The sequence below is a fragment of the Podarcis raffonei genome, chromosome 14 (genome assembly GCF_027172205.1).
Source record: "Podarcis raffonei isolate rPodRaf1 chromosome 14, rPodRaf1.pri, whole genome shotgun sequence".
Classification (NCBI taxonomy): Eukaryota; Metazoa; Chordata; class Lepidosauria; order Squamata; family Lacertidae; genus Podarcis; species Podarcis raffonei.
Window position 1 is genome coordinate 40,457,449 of NC_070615.1, and position 17,698 is coordinate 40,475,146.

At 43.0% G+C, this 17,698-nt stretch overlaps 1 protein-coding gene across 3 annotated transcripts; it reads left to right on the forward strand.

Annotated features, from left to right (window-relative positions):
- Nucleotides 1-71: 71 nt before the first annotated feature.
- On the forward strand, nucleotides 72-13,634 carry LDAF1 (lipid droplet assembly factor 1). Of its 3 annotated transcripts, none has more exons than XM_053364225.1 (5): nucleotides 72-179; nucleotides 5,583-5,721; nucleotides 7,159-7,327; nucleotides 9,307-9,445; nucleotides 12,589-13,634. In XM_053364225.1, exons 2-5 carry the CDS (start codon nucleotides 5,650-5,652, stop codon nucleotides 12,683-12,685), a joined length of 477 nt encoding a protein of 158 aa, XP_053220200.1. In that variant the 5' UTR covers nucleotides 72-179; nucleotides 5,583-5,649; the 3' UTR covers nucleotides 12,686-13,634. The 3 variants fall into 3 exon arrangements, with proteins under 3 accessions (XP_053220200.1, XP_053220198.1, XP_053220199.1); XM_053364223.1 differs by lacking the exon at nucleotides 72-179 and adding an exon at nucleotides 1,889-2,242; XM_053364224.1 differs by lacking the exon at nucleotides 72-179 and adding an exon at nucleotides 2,249-2,350.
- Nucleotides 13,635-17,698: the final 4,064 nt, after the last annotated feature.

Genomic DNA, 17,698 nt, shown 5'->3' on the forward strand with positions numbered 1-17,698 from the left:
AGGTGACAGCATTATTGTCACTAGGCAACGTAGAATGACTCCTCTCTCCCTTCCCTTCTCTTCCAGCTCACCCCCCCCCCCATCTACCCAGTTGGCTGGAACAGCAGCTTTTTCTAGTCCTGATCTCTTTCAGCTGCTATTTGTGAAGGACAGTTACAACTGAAAGTCCCATTGATGTGGTAGGATGAATTATCAACTCAATGTAGAGCTGAGAGGAGAGTTGAATCAACAGGATGGCAGGGAATCTTAACACTTCAGGATGGGGAAATATTTAGTTGTGCAAATTCTGCTAATGCAGACTACTGCTGCTTAGCTGATAAGTAGGACAGCTTGATGCAACCATGTGTCACCAGTCCTGATAGTTCTGCATTGGCTGGCACTGTGTTACCAAGCCCAGTTCAAGGTGTCAACAGTCCTAGCTTATAAAACTAGCCCTAAATGGCTTTTGACCCAAGTACCTGAAAGATGTGACTCCACCAATTATCAGTCATCTTGGGTTCTACAATTAATTGGCAGGGGAGGTTGTCAGTGCCACCACCTCTGTCTGCTGCTCAGTTGGCATTGATGAATGACAGGGCATTCTTGGCTGTGATTCCCTCCTTGGTGAGGTGTGCCTGTTTTCCTCATTGCTAGTTTTCAGGAAGAATTTTAAAAACATTCCTGTTTGCCCAGACATTTGATGGCTGAGAGATACTGCCCATGACAACCATGGAAGTCATAACTGTGGGGGTATGTGATTGCTTCTAAATGCTTTTAGCTGGTTTGTCCTCTATTTGAAGGACATTCTGATTTGAAGGTACCCTCTCTTTGAAGGTCAAAACTGAGTCCAAATCTGGTTTAAATATTTAAAAGCCCTATCTAAGTACAGTGGTACCGCGGGTTAAGAACTTAATTCGTTCTGGAGATCTGTTCTTAACCTGAAACTGTTCTTAACGTCAAGCACCACTTTAGCTAATGGGGCATCCTGCTGCCGCCGCGCCGCCAGAGCACAATTTCTGTTCTCATCCTGAAGCGAAGTTCTTAATCTGAGGTAATATTTCTGGGTTAGCGGAGTCTGTAACCTGAAGCGTATGTAACCCGAGGTACCACTGTAGAGCCTGGGGTCCCTTGATGTTGCCCATGGTCCAAAGCTAGCATCCTGACAAGAGACTGAGCAGCCACACCTGGGCAGACTCACCTGGGCACAGCCTTCTCCATTAGAGTAAAATGTGTTGTATTTCTATTTAAATTTTCATGATTATTAAATACATATAAATTAGAATATGCATTTTTTTTGCAAATCTATTCCATTTTTGTTGATGCACTTCCTCTTTGGGCGCGACATGTAAACGGCCAACCTAATGTGCATATTCTATCACAATTTACTGTATGTGTATATAAAGGGTATGGATATATACATGTGTGCATACACACGTATATACACACGCACTTCGAAAGCCTACTGAATCCTTTTTCTTTTTATCCCACTTTAACTGAAGTAAGATTTTGCCGTTTTGATTTTTGTTATTTGTACCTTTGCAAACCGCTTACAGCCGATTGTAGAGGCATGCAAAATGTTCAAATATACAGATATACTTGTGGAATATATATCTATATGCACACGTGCACGTGCACACTGGTCTCTTACGAATCGGGTTGCTTGCCAGTGATTCCTGTTTTAGACGGGGACTTAACGATGGAATCCGCCTTTGCTAAGTACAGTAATTTCCTTAAAACGCGTGAGGCGTTTCACCGGCTTCCGTTGGCTTTCAAAAAGTACCGTATATTAACGGTGCTCTGCCCTGCGGCCTTACAAACTGCCGTTAAAAATAAATTTACCATTTCTACGCGCGCGCGCGCACGTTTATATATAAAAAAGGTTACGCATATCCCTCCCTCTATATATACATTTTTCCCCCTCACAGAAAAGCACCTTGCTAGAATACCGACTGGGGGGGTGTGAGTTGTGTGTGGTATATTTTATCGGTTGCCTCGAGGCGGCGGGAAGGAAGCGCCCGTGGACAAGGGCGAGAGAAGGGGAGCTTGGCGCTCGCTCGGCCCGGCAGTGTGAGGAGGCGGGCGAGGCGGGCACGAGGACCGCCCGCTCCCCTTCGCTGGGCGCTGCTGCTGCTTCTTTGTAGGCCCTGACGAGAGAGGCGGGCCCGGCCTCCTCAGGGCGCGGCGGCTCATCCGCGCGAGGAGCGACGCCGGCGGGAGAGAGAATGAGGCGGGAGGGCCGCTGCGGCGCTCGAGCCGGGCTGAGGTAGGAGGGCCGGGAAGGGAAGTCGTAAGGCCGCTTGCTGGCCTCCGGAGGCCTCAACCTCGGTGGAGGAAAGAAAGCGAGGCCTTCTCCTAACTCCCACCCCATCGGGTCAGTTCTAGTGTGGGGTGGCAGACGAGAAAGGGGCTCTCGGGACTTCATGGCCTTGGAGCACAGATTCAACAGGGGCAGCTCTCCCGAATATCGCACCCACCCAACTCCGTGCTCTGCGTGTGTGGGAAAGCGAGCAGGCGGAGATTCAACAGGGCAGCGTGGTTTCTCTCCCCCCCCCCAATATTTCACCCTGACCATCGGATGGGAGCGGGATGCTCATCATATGCTGCAACTTGTCCTTTCTCGCCCGCCCTTGTTGAGCCCCGATTTTGTTGCCCTTTTAAACATTTTAGGTCGTTTAACTTTTCAGATGTCGGCTCTTAACCTTCCTCAGCTTAAATCTCTGTGCGCCTTTTTCACCACATTTTTAGGTTCCTGGTCTTCAACCTTTTCGGATCCAGGACACCCCCCACCCCACCCCCTTTAACCCGAACGTGCATTTGGCCACGGGGACCCATTTGGTAATCTTTTGCCATATGTTCGCATGGTGGAAGTGCTCGTGCTTGCGACCCACCTTGGATCAGGCCGTGATCCACTCGTGGGTCCCGACCCACCTGTTGAAGACTAGGGATTTAGGTGAATGTGTCACCAGAGCTTTGTGTAGTGTGCAGCCTGCCCCCCCCCCCCCAACTGCACAGGATACTTTAACCTGTGATGGCTTATTATCAGAAAAGTATGGCTGCATTTGTTTATTTTAAATTTTTTGTAGTTTACTATACTTTATTACTACCCAGCAAAACAAATACAGCCTTGGAGAGGCTTACTGCAGAGTGAATGGACACAACAGATGGACCAGATTTCAGCAAAGTGTAATTTGCTTGGGGCAACTCACCCAGTAACTTTTGATATGAGAAGTTTGCCATGCTAGGACTTAACCTTTAAAGCCCTCAACAGGGCTTGGCATGCAAATACCTGAAGGAGTACCTCTTTCCGGATTCCTTTCCTCAAACTTAAGGTGTTGTTAAGCGTCTCCTGAAGTTGTCGTGGTGCATTTTTGAAAGAGTGAAAGGAGCAACTGGTGATAGTAGTTTGGGGACAGAGAGGGAGATACTGAAATGATTGCAAGCAGAAAAGAGGGGTGCAAGTAGAATGGATGAGCCAGGCCCAGTGTTAGAAACAGATATAAAAACTATTTGCCGTATGGCCCCGTAAACCTAGGTTACAGGTGCACTAACAGAATGTTTAGGCGCTTTTTAAAAAACAGAATTACAACGCTGAAAATGAATTGTGTGTATTGTCGGCTCCAGCTAAAATCTGACTCACGCCATAGCAAGCACGGGGGGGGGTACTGTTTTTGTTTGTTACTATATTATATTTTTTGTGTTTTTATGTTGTAAATTGTCCTGCGATCCTCAGGTAAAGGACAATATAGAAATTTAATAAATAGTAATAGGTATTGTTTGATTTGTGTACATGCAGGACAGAATTTGAGTGTGATGTGTTATTTGAGTCAGTGTTGTATTGTGTGGGGCTGTGTACATGCCATACATTTAAAGCACATGTTGTCTCCCCCAATAATCCTGGAAGGTGTGGTTTGTTAAGGGTGCTGAGAATTCTAGTTCTGTGATGGGTAAACTGCAGTTCCTGGAGGAAGTCATATGCTTTAAATGTGCTTTACATGTATTATGTGTATTCAGGCTGAGTCAGGATGTGCTTTGGCAAGAAAGAGGCTGAAGAGAGATAGTTTAAGTTGTTTTGAAAACTATGCTACTATAGTTTCACTTTGGGGGATGTTATTTTTTAAATTGCATTGTATGATACTTCTTCAGTTCCACTTGTTTGTTATAACCGCATATTGTGTTTTGTGAACTGCTTAGAGACTGCCTTAGTGTTAAGTTGCATTTAAATACAGTGGTACCTTGGTTTACGAACTTAATCCGTTCCAGAAGTCCATTCTTAAACCAAAGCCATTCTTAAACCGAGGTGCGCTTTCCCTAATGAAGTATCCTGCTGCTGGTGCCCTTCCATCGTTCAGCTTCCCTTCTTAGACCGAGGTAAAGTTCGCTAACCGGAACACTACTTCTGGTTTTGCAGAGTTCGCATACCGAATAGTTCATAAACAGGGCTGTTCTTAAACTGAGGTACCACTGTATATGTAATAAATAAGATCTTTTGTTGAGGCTCTTCCTCAGGTGCCTTCCCTAGTGGGAGGTGCATCATAGCGTTACAAAGAAAATGACCTTTTCAGTGCTGGAGCCAGAAGTATGATTGGTGCCAAAATGAGACTTACTTCTGATTAAACATATTGTACATTATTACTACTCTTATTATGCTAAGGGTGGATTTCCCGTGCCTCTCCATTCTCTCCTCCCTTTTGCTTTGTTTGGTCAATCTGGAAGATGACACACTGAAAACTCCTACATGACAGCCCTTCATACAAATAAAACAGGACTGACTATTGATCACAAATTATTGTTCCATGGATGGTATATGTTTATAGGTGTATTTATTACCAAATAAAGGAAGAATTGTTATGAATTAAGAGGACCAGCTATATTTAAGCTTTATGCTCCTCCTCTTATTCCAAGGTTTAGTTTAAATACAGTATTTTCAGATTAAAACCTACCTTTATAGTTAGGAGTTTTTTTGGTGTATAACTATTTATTTGAAGGGACGCACGCGGCACTGTGGTCTAAACCACAGAGCCTAGGGCTTGCCGATCAGAAGGTTGGCGGTTTGAATCCCCACAACGGCGTGAGCTCCCATTGCTCGGTTCCAGCTCCTGCCAACCTAGCAGTTCGAAAGCACGTCGAAGTGCAAGTAGATAAATAGGCACCGCTCCGGCAGGAAGGTAAATGGTGTTTCTGTGCACTGCTCTGGTTTCGCCAGAAGCGGCTTAGTCATGCCGGCCACATGACCCGGAAGCTGTCTGCAGACAAAACACAAGCTCCCTCAGCCAGTAAAGCGAGATGAGCGCTGCAACCCTAGAGTCGTCCGCGACTGGACTTAACGGTCAGGGGTCCCTTTACCTTTACCTTTATTTATTTGAAACGCCAAACAATGCAGCAACAACAAATAGTCAACAATACCCGGTGTACTTCACTTTCCACTTTGAGCTCAAAATATGTGCCCACATAAGTTTAACCCAAGATGTTCCACAACCTTTGTAATGTTTCCATTGACCTGCCTATCAGAAAATGTTTCTGAGTGCTAGCAAATATTAGGCACTTGGTATGAAAATAGTATAATTAGAAAAATAATAATTAATTTCCTCTCTTTCTTTCTTAAGATTTGGTGCTTAAAAATGCACTGATTTCTTATTAGCACAATTCAGTATTTGACCTAAAAGCGGCATCATGTCTAAAGAGATGAAAGAACTCCAGAAAGGGTGGCACTCAGTCATGGAAACTGTTCATAGCAACCCACATGTGAGTTATGAATTTTCTCATTCTATTATAATACTTTTTCTTGTCTTTGGGGGTTGTCTCAATTACAATTGCACTGCAGATTTTTAAAAAGTGATTTTGAGCCAGTTGGTATAGTGGCTAGAGTGTTGGATAAGTACACGGATTGGGAACCTCTGGCCTGTGGGCCAAACTTGGCTCACCAAGTCTTGCCATTTGGCCCGTGAAACTATTTTGGGAAAGCCACGCCGACCCCGCCCAAGGATTCCAGTAGTACAGATATCATAATGGGGTTGGGTTGGGCAACAGCACTGTGAGAACTAAGCATGCTTGGTATGCATGGGATGCTGATAATTAGTTGAAGAAAAGCAAGCCAAAAACTCTGTGGAGGCAAAGTGGAATGGAATAGTGTTGTGGAGGGCACCCTGGTATACATGGTACAGAAGACAACAGAAAGGGCTCTCCACCAGCTTTTAGTCTGATAACATTATTTTTGCCTGTGTTCTGTAGCTCAGAAGCCTCCACTAGCCTTTGCTCTTAAGAAACATTGCGACTTCAATTCTCCTATATAAACAAGGTTTCACCTTCACAAAATCGGTCAAGAACCTTGTTCTAAATGGATTTGCCACATAATATCTTCTTTTTAATGGGTTCCCCACCTCTTTGTGGTTGATGCAAGATGCAGGTTCTGGGGGTGACCAGTGTCATACTTAATAGGATAGGCCTAATGCATTATTAAAACCTGCTGCTGCTGTAGAGTGAGAACGCTGACCTCTGAACTACTCCTCTTTCCTGTTTTCACCTTCAGAAGAAACCTGCAAATTAAATCTCCAGTTCTAGTTTTAGCTCCTGTGTTTGCACAACCCTCACCAGCTTTTTACAAAAAACAAAACACAGAACAATAGCCACCTTTCTGCACTGACACACATCAAAGGAGAATGTCTTCAGTTGCATGCAGGATAGAACTTGTCAAGCTTTCAGCTGTTAAATAAGGCATGTAGGAAAAGCATTTTACACCAGCCTACCTTAATTTGTTGGCTTCCACATGTTTTGGACTACAATTCCCATCAGCCCCATCTAGCATTACTGAGCTAGCTGGGAATTTGGGGAGGGCACCAGATTGGGCAAGGCTGTTCTAGACAGACTACCGTATTTTCCCATGTATAAGATGCCCCCATGTATAAGACGCCCCCTATTTTGGGGGACTCCAAATTAAGAAAACACCCCTTAGCACTACCCGTGTATAAGATGAGCCCCAATTTTAAAACTATTTTTTTGTAAAAAAAAAACACCCTAGTCTTATACACAGAAAAATACGGTAATATTCATAGCATGAGAAGATTTGTCTAATAATATTGCTAAGTAAGTGATTTCTTCTTGAAGTAACTTCACTTCCCAGAGTTGTTTGTTTGTTAATTTGCTTAGGATATTTAAATATTCTTTTTTCACTTTATGTTGCAGGTTGTTGCTTTTATGAACTCTCGAGTTGGCCAGTACTTAGATGACCATCCTTTCGTTGCCCTGTCAATGTTGGTCTTCATTGCAGCGTCTGCAATTCCAGTTGCATTCTTTCTGGTTTTTGTTGTTGCCACAACTGTAATTGCCTGCATTGGAGTGATTGTCATGGAAGGTATTCTGTTTTGTTGTTGTTTTATATTGTACGCTAGTGGAATTCCACCCAGGGACTAGTTATGGCTCAGTGTTAGACCACATGCTTTGCATGCAGAAAGTGTGTTTCAGTCTTCAGGTAGGGCTGAAAATGTCCCCGTCTGAAACTCTGGGTGGCTTCTGCCAGCTAGAGAAGCCAATGGCAGATTATTATTATTTATACGCTGCCCATCTGGCTGGGTTTCCCCAGCCACTCTGGGCGGCTCCCAACTGAATATTAAAAACACAATACAGCATTAAACATTAAAAACTTCCCTAAACATATAATTGTAGAGTTGGAAGGGACCCCGAGTCATCTAGTCCAACCCTCTGTAACACAGGAATCACACAGCTAAAGAATCCCTGGCAGATAGCTATCTAACTTCTTGTTTAAAAATCTCCCATGAAGGAGAGTTCACCACCTTTCTGAGGATTCTGATCCACTGTCAAACATACTTCAACATGCCTGCATATTTGTGTTTTGGAAAATCCCTTCCCACATGAAATGTATATATCTTGGAAGTACTGACTTGAACACTGTGTCATGTTTAAAATCTTCTTACTGAAGCATAGAATCTTATCTCTGGGGAAGATCATTATATTGCCAAGATGCTTCTGGAACCTTGGCTTATTCTTATCCTCAGAGGTAAGTGTTTCTATATGAATTTCTTCCTCTGTAGTATTTAAGATAGGGTCAGCCAGCTCACGGTCCACAGAACACGTGGAAACATAAGAACCATCTGGCTGGATCAGACCTTGTAGCCATCTGGTCCACCACTCTGTTCTCACCGTGACCAACTGGGCACCCATGGGAAGCCTGCAAGCTGAACCTGAATGCAGCAGCACGCTCCCCACCTGCAATTCACAGAATCTGGTATTCAGAGGCATACTGTCTCCAGCAGTGGGGGTAGAACATAGCCATTGTGGCTTGTAGCATTTTCTGTGTCAGGTTAGGTGAACAAGGTACCAAAAACAGGTTCTTCTGTAGCTGGGTACACATGGTACTGGCAAACTTCCCTCCCATAAGGATATGTGAGGACAGCAACGTACCTGTGCTACATAAGAAGAGGAGCTACATGTGCTGGCTTTTTAAATTACCCCCCCCCCATTCAGAGATAATAAATTACCTCCTTCCCGAATGAAAGGTGCAGCTGGTAGTCAAGACATAGGACCTCTGATACTGCTTTAGACCTGGTAAGAGGCCCCTCTCCAGCAGTCAAAAAAGAAGTCATCCCAGTTTACTAGATGAGCAGTTGGGCATTATGTTATGGGCTACTCTTGTAGAACATGTGGAACTGATACCTCCACATATAAACATAGATATAAATATATGTGATGGACATGTGTGGAGGTATCAGTGTTCTGGGATCAAACTTTCAATGAAATGGATAAAATTACTCAACAATCTTCTTAATAAAGACCCCAGAGCTTGCTCTACAAAATTTAGTTTCAGATGATAATGTGGACTTGAGAGATAACCCCCGATAGGATACTTAACCTGATAACTGCACATATGACTACTTCCACTTTTTAGAAGGATCTTAAAGGAGTTAATTTAACAGCTTGGTGCAAAAGGATTTGGCAGATAGCCCTAATAGAGAAACGTACATGTAAACTGAGAATCAGCTAAAGGAAATAAACATAGAAACTTGTTTGTGAAGGACTGGTGAAGCTTTATCACTTAGAAATATATTTTACAATAAAAAGAAAATCCCTCTGTATTTGTTTTCTCTTTTTCTGATTTTTGTTTTCTCTTTTTCTGAATTTAAATACTGTAACTCTGCATTATGGGGAAATTGTATGCACATAGAAGCCTACTGGAATTTTTGTTTATGATTTCGTTCAGTTGCGGTCTTGATTTTGTAATAGTCTTAAATTTTTGATTAGTCATGTTTGTTATTCAACTTTAAAAAGAAAAAGAGAGAGAGAGAGAGAGAACAAACTGCTTTTTGTCCTTTGCAGGTTTTGTAATCTCGTTGGGAGGACTCACCCTGCTGTGTGTGCTTGGGGGATTGGGCATGCTATCACTGGCGGTGTCTGGAGTGCTCAGTGTTTGTTACATGTCTCTTACTACTCTGCTCAGCTACTGGCCCACTCCAGAGTAAGTGTCCACAGACCCTATCACGAGGAATTGTGTTTCTGATATACTGTACTGTAATAGCAATTATAATTTTGTTAGGGCGGGAGGCATTTATTTTAGAAGTCATTCAGACAGACTTTCCTGTGGGCGGTTGCCTCACCTTGCCTCATGACTGGGCCGGCCCTGTCCTGGGGGTGTTTAAGTTAAACTCATTATGTATGGAGGAAGTGTAAATTAGCTCTCCCATGGCCCCCATCTTACCTTTTGTGTGTGTCATTTGTACGTTGCGCACCCTGCCCATATATACGTAACTAATGCTATTACAGACCTGCTTGTGTGTGAATCTGTACCTGGCATGCATGTTCACTAAAGCAACCCTTGGGAGATCTTTCCTGGAGAAAACTGCTCCATAGATGCCATTGCAGTAGACACAATTACCTTAGCAATGCCACTGTTGCCTTGTTTATTTGGGGAAATTGGCATGGAACAACAAATGCCAATCTATGTGAATATAATGCTCATTTTCATAAAATGGCGGACAGCAATCAAGCAGGCTTTGCAGCTTGAAGCCCTGGTTCAGAAAGATAGAATAGCAAGCTGGTTCATTGTTATAAATTACACAGGTTACCCAAACTAACATTGCCTGGACCATAAGTTGAAATAGTTTCTATTAATGATATGGAGATAGCTGAAAAAAACTCCTGCGTGGCATGTAAGTGAGCAATAGGGAGCTAGACAAACAGCCGTGGATACCTGAATGCACCGGGGGGGGGGGGGGGGACTCAAATACAAGGAGCGAGGTTTGAGCAAGCACAATTAATTATTGCTTATTAATGCTAATTAAAGGCATCTGATTGCATTCGATATGGTAGAGATACTGGGGAATGGTTAGCTTGCGCACATCATCATTCCTCACATCCACTGTTGCAAGGAATCTCCCTGTAGACCAGTTACTATAGTCATGCTATTTGGTGGGGACCTCTGGAGCTTCCCCTGCTATAAGTTACTTCAGCTACCACTGCTTCCTCTGATTCCTTGTAACAGCATCATGCTCACAGCAGAGCCAAACTAAACAATTCCCAGGCATGTACAGAGTTCCAGTTGAACAAAAATGCTCAGAAAAAGTACCTGCTCTTAAGCAATCTCAGGCAACAGTGCTTTGACACACCTCTAAAAGACCCTGAGTAGTCACTATTGGTTTGAATAGACAGTATTGCATTCAATGAAGCAATGGTCTGACATACCGTATTTTTTGCTCTATAAGACTCACTTTTTCCCTCCTAAAAAGGGGAAATGTGTGTGCGTCTTATGGAGCGAATGCAGGCTGCGCAGCTATCCCAGAAACCAGAACAGCAAGAGGGATTGCTGCTTTCACTGCGCAGCGATCCCTCTTGCTGTTCTGGCTTCTGAGATTCAGAATATTTTTTTTCTTGTTTTCCTCCTCCAAAAACTACGTGCGTCTTGTGGTCTGGTGCGCCTTATAGAGCGAAAAATATGGTAATCTTTCTCCATATAGTCATTCCCATCTTGCTCTAATCATACGTATACTCCAGCTGTCCCTGTTTTCCAGAAATGCCCCAGGTACAGACCCCTGATAAATCATTATCTGTATTTTCCCTCTTGGGGTGCCTTTTCAAAGACATTAGTCTGCAGGCTTCAGCCCCTCCATCCTAGGTCTCTAGAAGTGAAATCTCTTAAGTGTGTGTAACTAATGCGCACGCACGTAACAGCATGAGCATGAACATAAAGCACACTGCAGGCTGTTCCATGCTACTAAAGCTCAGCTGGAAGCTTGAATGGAATTGAAAAGAGGTTTAGACATATTCATAGAGGATAGGGCTATCGGGATGCGCTGTAGCATTCAGAGGCAGTATGTCCCTCAGTGCCTTCTGCTGGGGAACAAGAGCAGGAAAGAGTGATGGGTCTCCTACCTTGCTTCAGTTAAGTCCACAGAACAGTATTTAGCCTTCTGTTCTTTCACATAACTAAGGATGTAGTCAAAAGTGAGTCAGAATGATTGTAAGGAGATAGTAACTTCTGTAAGGGCCTAGTCAGAGGTTCTGAAGGCTTGGTAAGAGAGCCTTTAGACAAGGTTGCATGCTGTATCTTTTTAAAAATGGGATTGCAATCTTGCACTCAGTACACATCTAACAAAGAAGCACTATGTAAGGGGTTACATTATAGTGCCACCATCAGCCTGCTTTTGTTACTGCTAAGCTGTTTAGGATCACATTTGCTCTTGCTGCAGAGAGAACAGAATAGTAATAATAGTAATAGTAAAAATAAAGAAATTATACTCCGCCCACCCCAGCCACTCTGGGTGGCTCCCAACAGAATATTAAAAACATGATGAAACACCAAACATTAAAAAGTTCTCTAAACAGGGCTGCCTTCAGATGTCTTCTAGAAGTCAGATAGTTGTTTATTTCCTTGACATCTGATGGAAGGGTGTTCCACAGGGCAGGCGCCACTACCGAGAAGGCCCTCTGCCTGGTTCCCTGTAACCTCATTTCTCGCAGTGAGTGAACCGCCAGAAGGCCTTCAGAGCTGGACCTCAGTGTCTGGGCTGAACAGTGGGGATGGAGATGCTCCTTCAGATATACTGGGCTGAGACCGTACACTGCTTTAATTGCACAGTAAAAAACTACATATGTATGTCACCAGTTGCAATACTCAGTGCAGCTGCCATGTCAAGATCTGAACCTTTGGTTTGACCAGCGTTAAGCACCAGAACTCATGAACTGAATTACATGTCAGATGTACCCCAGTGCTCCTTATTAATCTGTTTCTACTTTGTGCTTTGCCTTTAGCCTACTAAGGACATACATTCTGCTGTCATGGTCATTGCTACAGAGCCATCTCTCTTGACAAGGATGCCGCTGCTTATGAAGCCTTAGGCAATCATTCCACACAAATAGGGAATCATACCTAAAGTTGGAACTACTTTTCAAAATGATACTGCTAAAATGGCATTGTCATCCCTCTCGCGAAGCGTTTTGAAGATCAGTGGGAGAGACAATAATTGAGAATAAGGAGAGACAATAATGAGAATTGTTCTGGAAATTCTGAATAATAGGCATGCTAACCTGTGGTACTTGGATTTGTGTGAGCCATGAAATCAGAAATCTGAAGTGTTGTTTTCCCCCCTCTTCTCTCTCCCCCAGCAGTCTGTCAAAGAAAGAAATAGCTAATGGAAGCAGGTTTCTGCCCAGCAACCCTCCTGCCTTAGACCAAGATGATGCTAATAAGAAGACTGAATAAATTTGACTGGTGCTTCCAAACACTTTCAAGAGCAGCACTTTTTAAAAAATGCAGATTTTTGAAGGAATTGTTACATTTTCATGACTACTTGCCTGTCAGAATGCTCAAGTTTTGGTTTCTGGGATAGTCGTGATAAGAACAGTGAATAAATTGGATTGGTACTTGGAATTGCATCCTTCAGTAGCACTTAAAAAATGTAGAGTTTTGAAAGAACTGTTACATTCTTGAAATGTTTACCTGTCAGAATGGTTTATTGTTTCTGGGACCCAGAGACCAGTTTTCCTTCCGGTTGTCATTATAATGACTGAACCATCATTAAATGTGTTGTCATGTGCTGGACAACTCAGCCACTATAGAACAGGGTCCCATTCTCTTCTTCCATGTTTATCTCCCATGTAGGTCAGTGGATATTTTGTGTGAGAAGGGAGTACTGCTGGTCTTACAGCTTGTTCAACTTGGAGCATGAAACCCTTCTAACAAACAGGAAGTAAAATTCAACAGTGCTGGTAATAGTACTTTTTTGAATGTGGAAAAAGACATTCAAGCTTTTAAAAAAATCTTACAACACTCATTGTGATAATTGAGCTAGTACCTTGTCAAAGATAGAGGTGGAAAACAAGTAGTTAAAGGGTGTATCTCTATGAGTGTGGGTTTTGTTTTTTAATAGCTTGAGCACTTTTGTTGTGTTTTAAATTATTCGGAAGTGATATGCTTCTAGTTTGGTCTTTCTCATGTTTTCCAGAGGTTTGGGGCTTAGCAGAATACCTGACAGTTACGCATTGTGCCTTAATTTATGTGAGTGTTTCAAAATTAATGTATTTCAGACCAGGTGTTTTCATGCCTGCTCAAACATTTTTTTTTAATAATAGCAACACTTTTGCTGTCTTGCCTAACTGGTAATGCCATTGTAAGACATACTTTGTCACTAAACAGCTACTTGTTTATCCAACTTGTCTCTGTTTGCCTTTGTATTTTTGGATCCATTTGCACCACCGGTGAATGTGAGTGTGTACATATATGAGAAAGAGACCCTTAATAACCAGCTAAAACCCATATTTGATCTCTGTGTTTGGTATAACCCAGACCTCTTCTACCAAGGACCCAATGGCACTTGCCACTGCCACAGCTTATTTGCAATTATGGTCGTGACAAAAAACCACCCAGTCCATAGGGCAACAGAAGTAGCGGCATCATGTTTCTTAGACAGTGGGAGTTGCACAGACTCTGGATGTCTTTTGAGACAAAGGTGGGGACAATGAGAGTTTGAAACCTGCCAGTAGGCAGCCAGACATGGCTTGAACCAATAATGAACCTTCATCAAAAGAGAATCCATTGCCTTGGTGCTGCTACTGAGAATGCACTGTCTCATTTAGCTACTGATCATGTTTCAGATGGGGGTGGCAGTGCAGAAGAGCACATCCATGCATTCGTTTATACTGAATATATGGATGGGGTCGTATTTAGAAGTATTTAATTGTAGAGTTGGAAGGGACCCTGAGGGTCAAATGGTCCAACCCTTTGCAATGCAGGGATCACAGCTAAAGGACCTCTGACATTTTTGAGAAGGTGTCCCTAAGGTGTCAGGTGACTTGTATGCCAGTGCAGTTCTCCCTTAGGGCAGAAGTGTCCAGTGACTTTCAGAGCAGTTGGGTGGGTCAGCCCTCCACTAAATAACGAGATCTGTGGGTACCAGCTCACAAAGCTCTGCCACTGTGCACCTGGGATAGCTCAAGTTTGTAGAGCATGAGATTCTTAATCTCCGGGTCGTGGGTTCAAGCCCCATCTAGGCCAAAAAATTCCTGCATTGCAGAGGATTGGACTAGATGACCCTCATGGTCCCTTCCAACTCTTGTGATTCTATCCCTTTCATAGACTTTGCACTGTTGCTTCTGAAATCCTACTGAAATGGAGTCTCTATAACACCTTTGATGGATGGCTCCCTGGAGTTTCGAACTCTGGAGCATACTAAATTGATACATAATATTTAAGGCCCCTCTATTTCCCTTGCATTGATCTAAACACATTTGCTGAAGGATAGTGAAAGAGTTTGCCACTAATTGGCTGCTCTGGCTGCCTTCCCTGGTTGAAAAGGTGAGCTAGAGTCCTCCGTTAAAAAGCAGCAGCGTTACATAAAGCACAGGATGCTTGCTCCTAGCTGCCTTGTTAGGAACCCCAGGAGGAATGCTGATCCCACTGGAACTGCTTCTGTCCCCAAAAGAGGCCTTGGGAGGTTCCATGGCTTAGTGACAAGAGCATAGCCTTTAGCTTTTGCGTGCAGATGCTCACCAATCCAATTTAAAAAGTCCAGGTGGACTGCAAAAAGCCTCTTAACTGGGACGTAGCAAAGCTGCCAATCCAAACAGTACCAATGTCCCAGTAGCCTGATCTAGCATAGGACAGCTTTTGTGTTTTTATATGTTCTTCAAATTACCCCTGGACTGGAAATTAATGGCATTGGAGAACAACCCCCCTTCCTTACATTTCTTCAAATGTAGAAAGCAGAATTGTGCTCCCTTGCTTGAGATGTATTCTCCATCTTGGTTGCTAAAAAGGTAAAGGACCCCTGACAGTTAAGACCAGTCGTGAACGACTCTGGGGTTGTGGTGCTCATCTCGCTTTACTGGCTGAGGGAGCCGACATTTGTCCGCAGACAGTTTTTCCAGATCATGTGGCCAGCATGACTAAGCCACTTCTGGCGAACGAGTGCAGTGCATGGAAACGCTGTTTACCTTCCCACCTATTTATCTACTTGCACTTTGACGTGCTTTCGAACTGCTAGGTTGGCAGGAGCAGGGACCGAGCAACAGGAGCTCACCCCGTCACGGGGATTTGAACCGCCGACCTTCTGATCAGCAAGCCCTAGGCTCTGTGGTTTAGACCACAGTGAGTTCCGTATAATAAACCAAACCAGCCTTCCACAGGGGTGGCAGATTATCCCTAGGCAGAGTCTCTTGCAGGGTTTATCTTGTCTTTCGCCTTCTGTTTGTTTAACAGTCTGCATGCTTTTCCTTTCCCAAAGGCAAAACCAAAGTGGTCAGCACCATGGTGGCTTGTACCCTTTGGGACTGTTAGGGCAGGTGGCAAGGAAGCCAACACTAGGCACCGCAGGAGCCAATGACAGTCAGGGCCAACTCATTCTAGTTATTCCCACATCCTCATTCCTGCTCAGTTCTACAAGGGCAAGGAGGGGGGTGCTGACAGCAAAGGTTGCCCACTAGACCAGCTGTCAGTAGACAGGCAGGTGGGGGCTGCCTGAGGTTGGTAGGGCACTGCCCCATTTGCCCTTATGGACCAGCCTCCACTGGGTTGGCAGGCTAAAATCAATTTGTAAACAATCATGCAAGTAACTTAAATTACAAAGCCAGAGCCATGCGTGCTCACACACACAGCATGCTTAAAAAAATCCAATTTCATAGCAGCAACAAACAGATCAGATATATTGCTTCATTAAAAATATGTTGAGACCACTTTTCAAGGTAAAAAAAAGCCCTCCTGGGGCAGCTGTAACCTAAAAAAGCAGCAACTTATAAAACACAGTTACAGTAGCATGACATGCTGTGGGCAGATTTCCTGGGTTGCAGGGGGTTGGACTAGATGACCCTCAGGTTCCCTCTCTCTTTTTTTTTTTATAATATTTTTATTGAAAAATTTTTATAACCACAAAAACATAACTTGACATTACAATAAACACAACAAATATATAAACAAACAAAAAACAAAAACAAAACAAAAAACAAGTACAATTTCATATCTTATTTTCTTATGCCTTTCTTCCCCGACTTCCTCATGCCTCCCTTTTCTGTCTTCCAGATTCTAATCAATTATTCAGCAAATCTTCCCTTATTTTGATTTAATTTTAATTTAATCTTCCTTGTTCTCCTTGTCTTAACCGTTACTAATAGTAACCATTTACTTTCAGGTCCAACATCATTCTAACTTTCATTAATTTTATAATATTTCTTTAAATAGTCCTTAAACTTTTTCCATTCTTCTTCCGCTGCTTCTCTTCCCTGGTTTCGGATTCTGCTCGTCATTTCTGCCAAGCCCATGTAGTCAATCACCTTCATCTGCCATTCTTCCAGAGTGGGTAAATCTTGTGTCTTCCAGTACTTCGCAATAAGTATTCTAGCTGCTGTTGTAGCATACATAAAAAAGGTTATATCCGTCTTTAATACCCCTTGGCCGACAATACCCAAGAGAAAGGCCTCTGGTTTCTTAGAGAAGGTATATTTAAATACCTTTTTCAGTTCATTATAGATCATTTCCCAGAATGCCTTAATCTTCGGGCACGTCCACCAAAGGTGAAAGAATGTACCTTCCTTTTCTTTACATTTCCAACATTTATTATCAGGCAAATGGTAAATCTTTGCAAGCTTGACTGGGGTTATGTACCACCTATAGATCATTTTCATAATATTTTCTCTTAAGGCATTACATGCCGTAAATTTCATCCCGGTGGTCCACAACTTTTCCCAATCAGCAAACAAGATGTTATGCCCAATGTCCTGAGCCCATTTAATCATACTTGATTTGACCGTTTCATCTTGTGTGTTCCATTTCAGCAGCAAGTTATACATTTTTGACAAATTTCTAGTACTTGGTTCTAACAGTTCAGTCTCCAATTTTGATTTTTCCACCTGGAAGCCAATTTTACTGTCCATTTTAAACACTTCATTTATTTGATGATAATGCAACCAATCCCTCACCTTCCCTTTTAATTTCTCAAAACTCTGCAATCTCAGTCTGTCCCCTTCCTTTTCCAAAATTTCCCAGTATCTTGGCCATTTAGACTCCATATTTAACTTTTTAACTGCCTTAGCTTCCATTGGCGACAACCACCTTGGTGTTTTACTTTCCAGCAAATCTTTATATCTAATCCAGACATTTAATAGTGCTTTTCTGACAATATGGTTTTTGAAACCTTTATGTGCTTTAACCTTGTCATACCACAGATATGCATGCCACCCAAAAATATTATTAAAACCTTCCAAATCCAAAACGTCTGTATTTTCA

Coding starts and splice junctions, on each gene's coding strand:
- LDAF1 (XM_053364225.1), top strand. CDS start 5,650: ATGTCTAAAGAGATGAAAGAACTCCAGAAAGGGTGGCACTCAGTCATG. Junction 5,722..7,158: donor CTGTTCATAGCAACCCACAT/GTGAGTTATGAA, acceptor TTTATGTTGCAG/GTTGTTGCTTTTATGAACTC. Junction 9,446..12,588: donor AGCTACTGGCCCACTCCAGA/GTAAGTGTCCAC, acceptor TCTCTCCCCCAG/CAGTCTGTCAAAGAAAGAAA.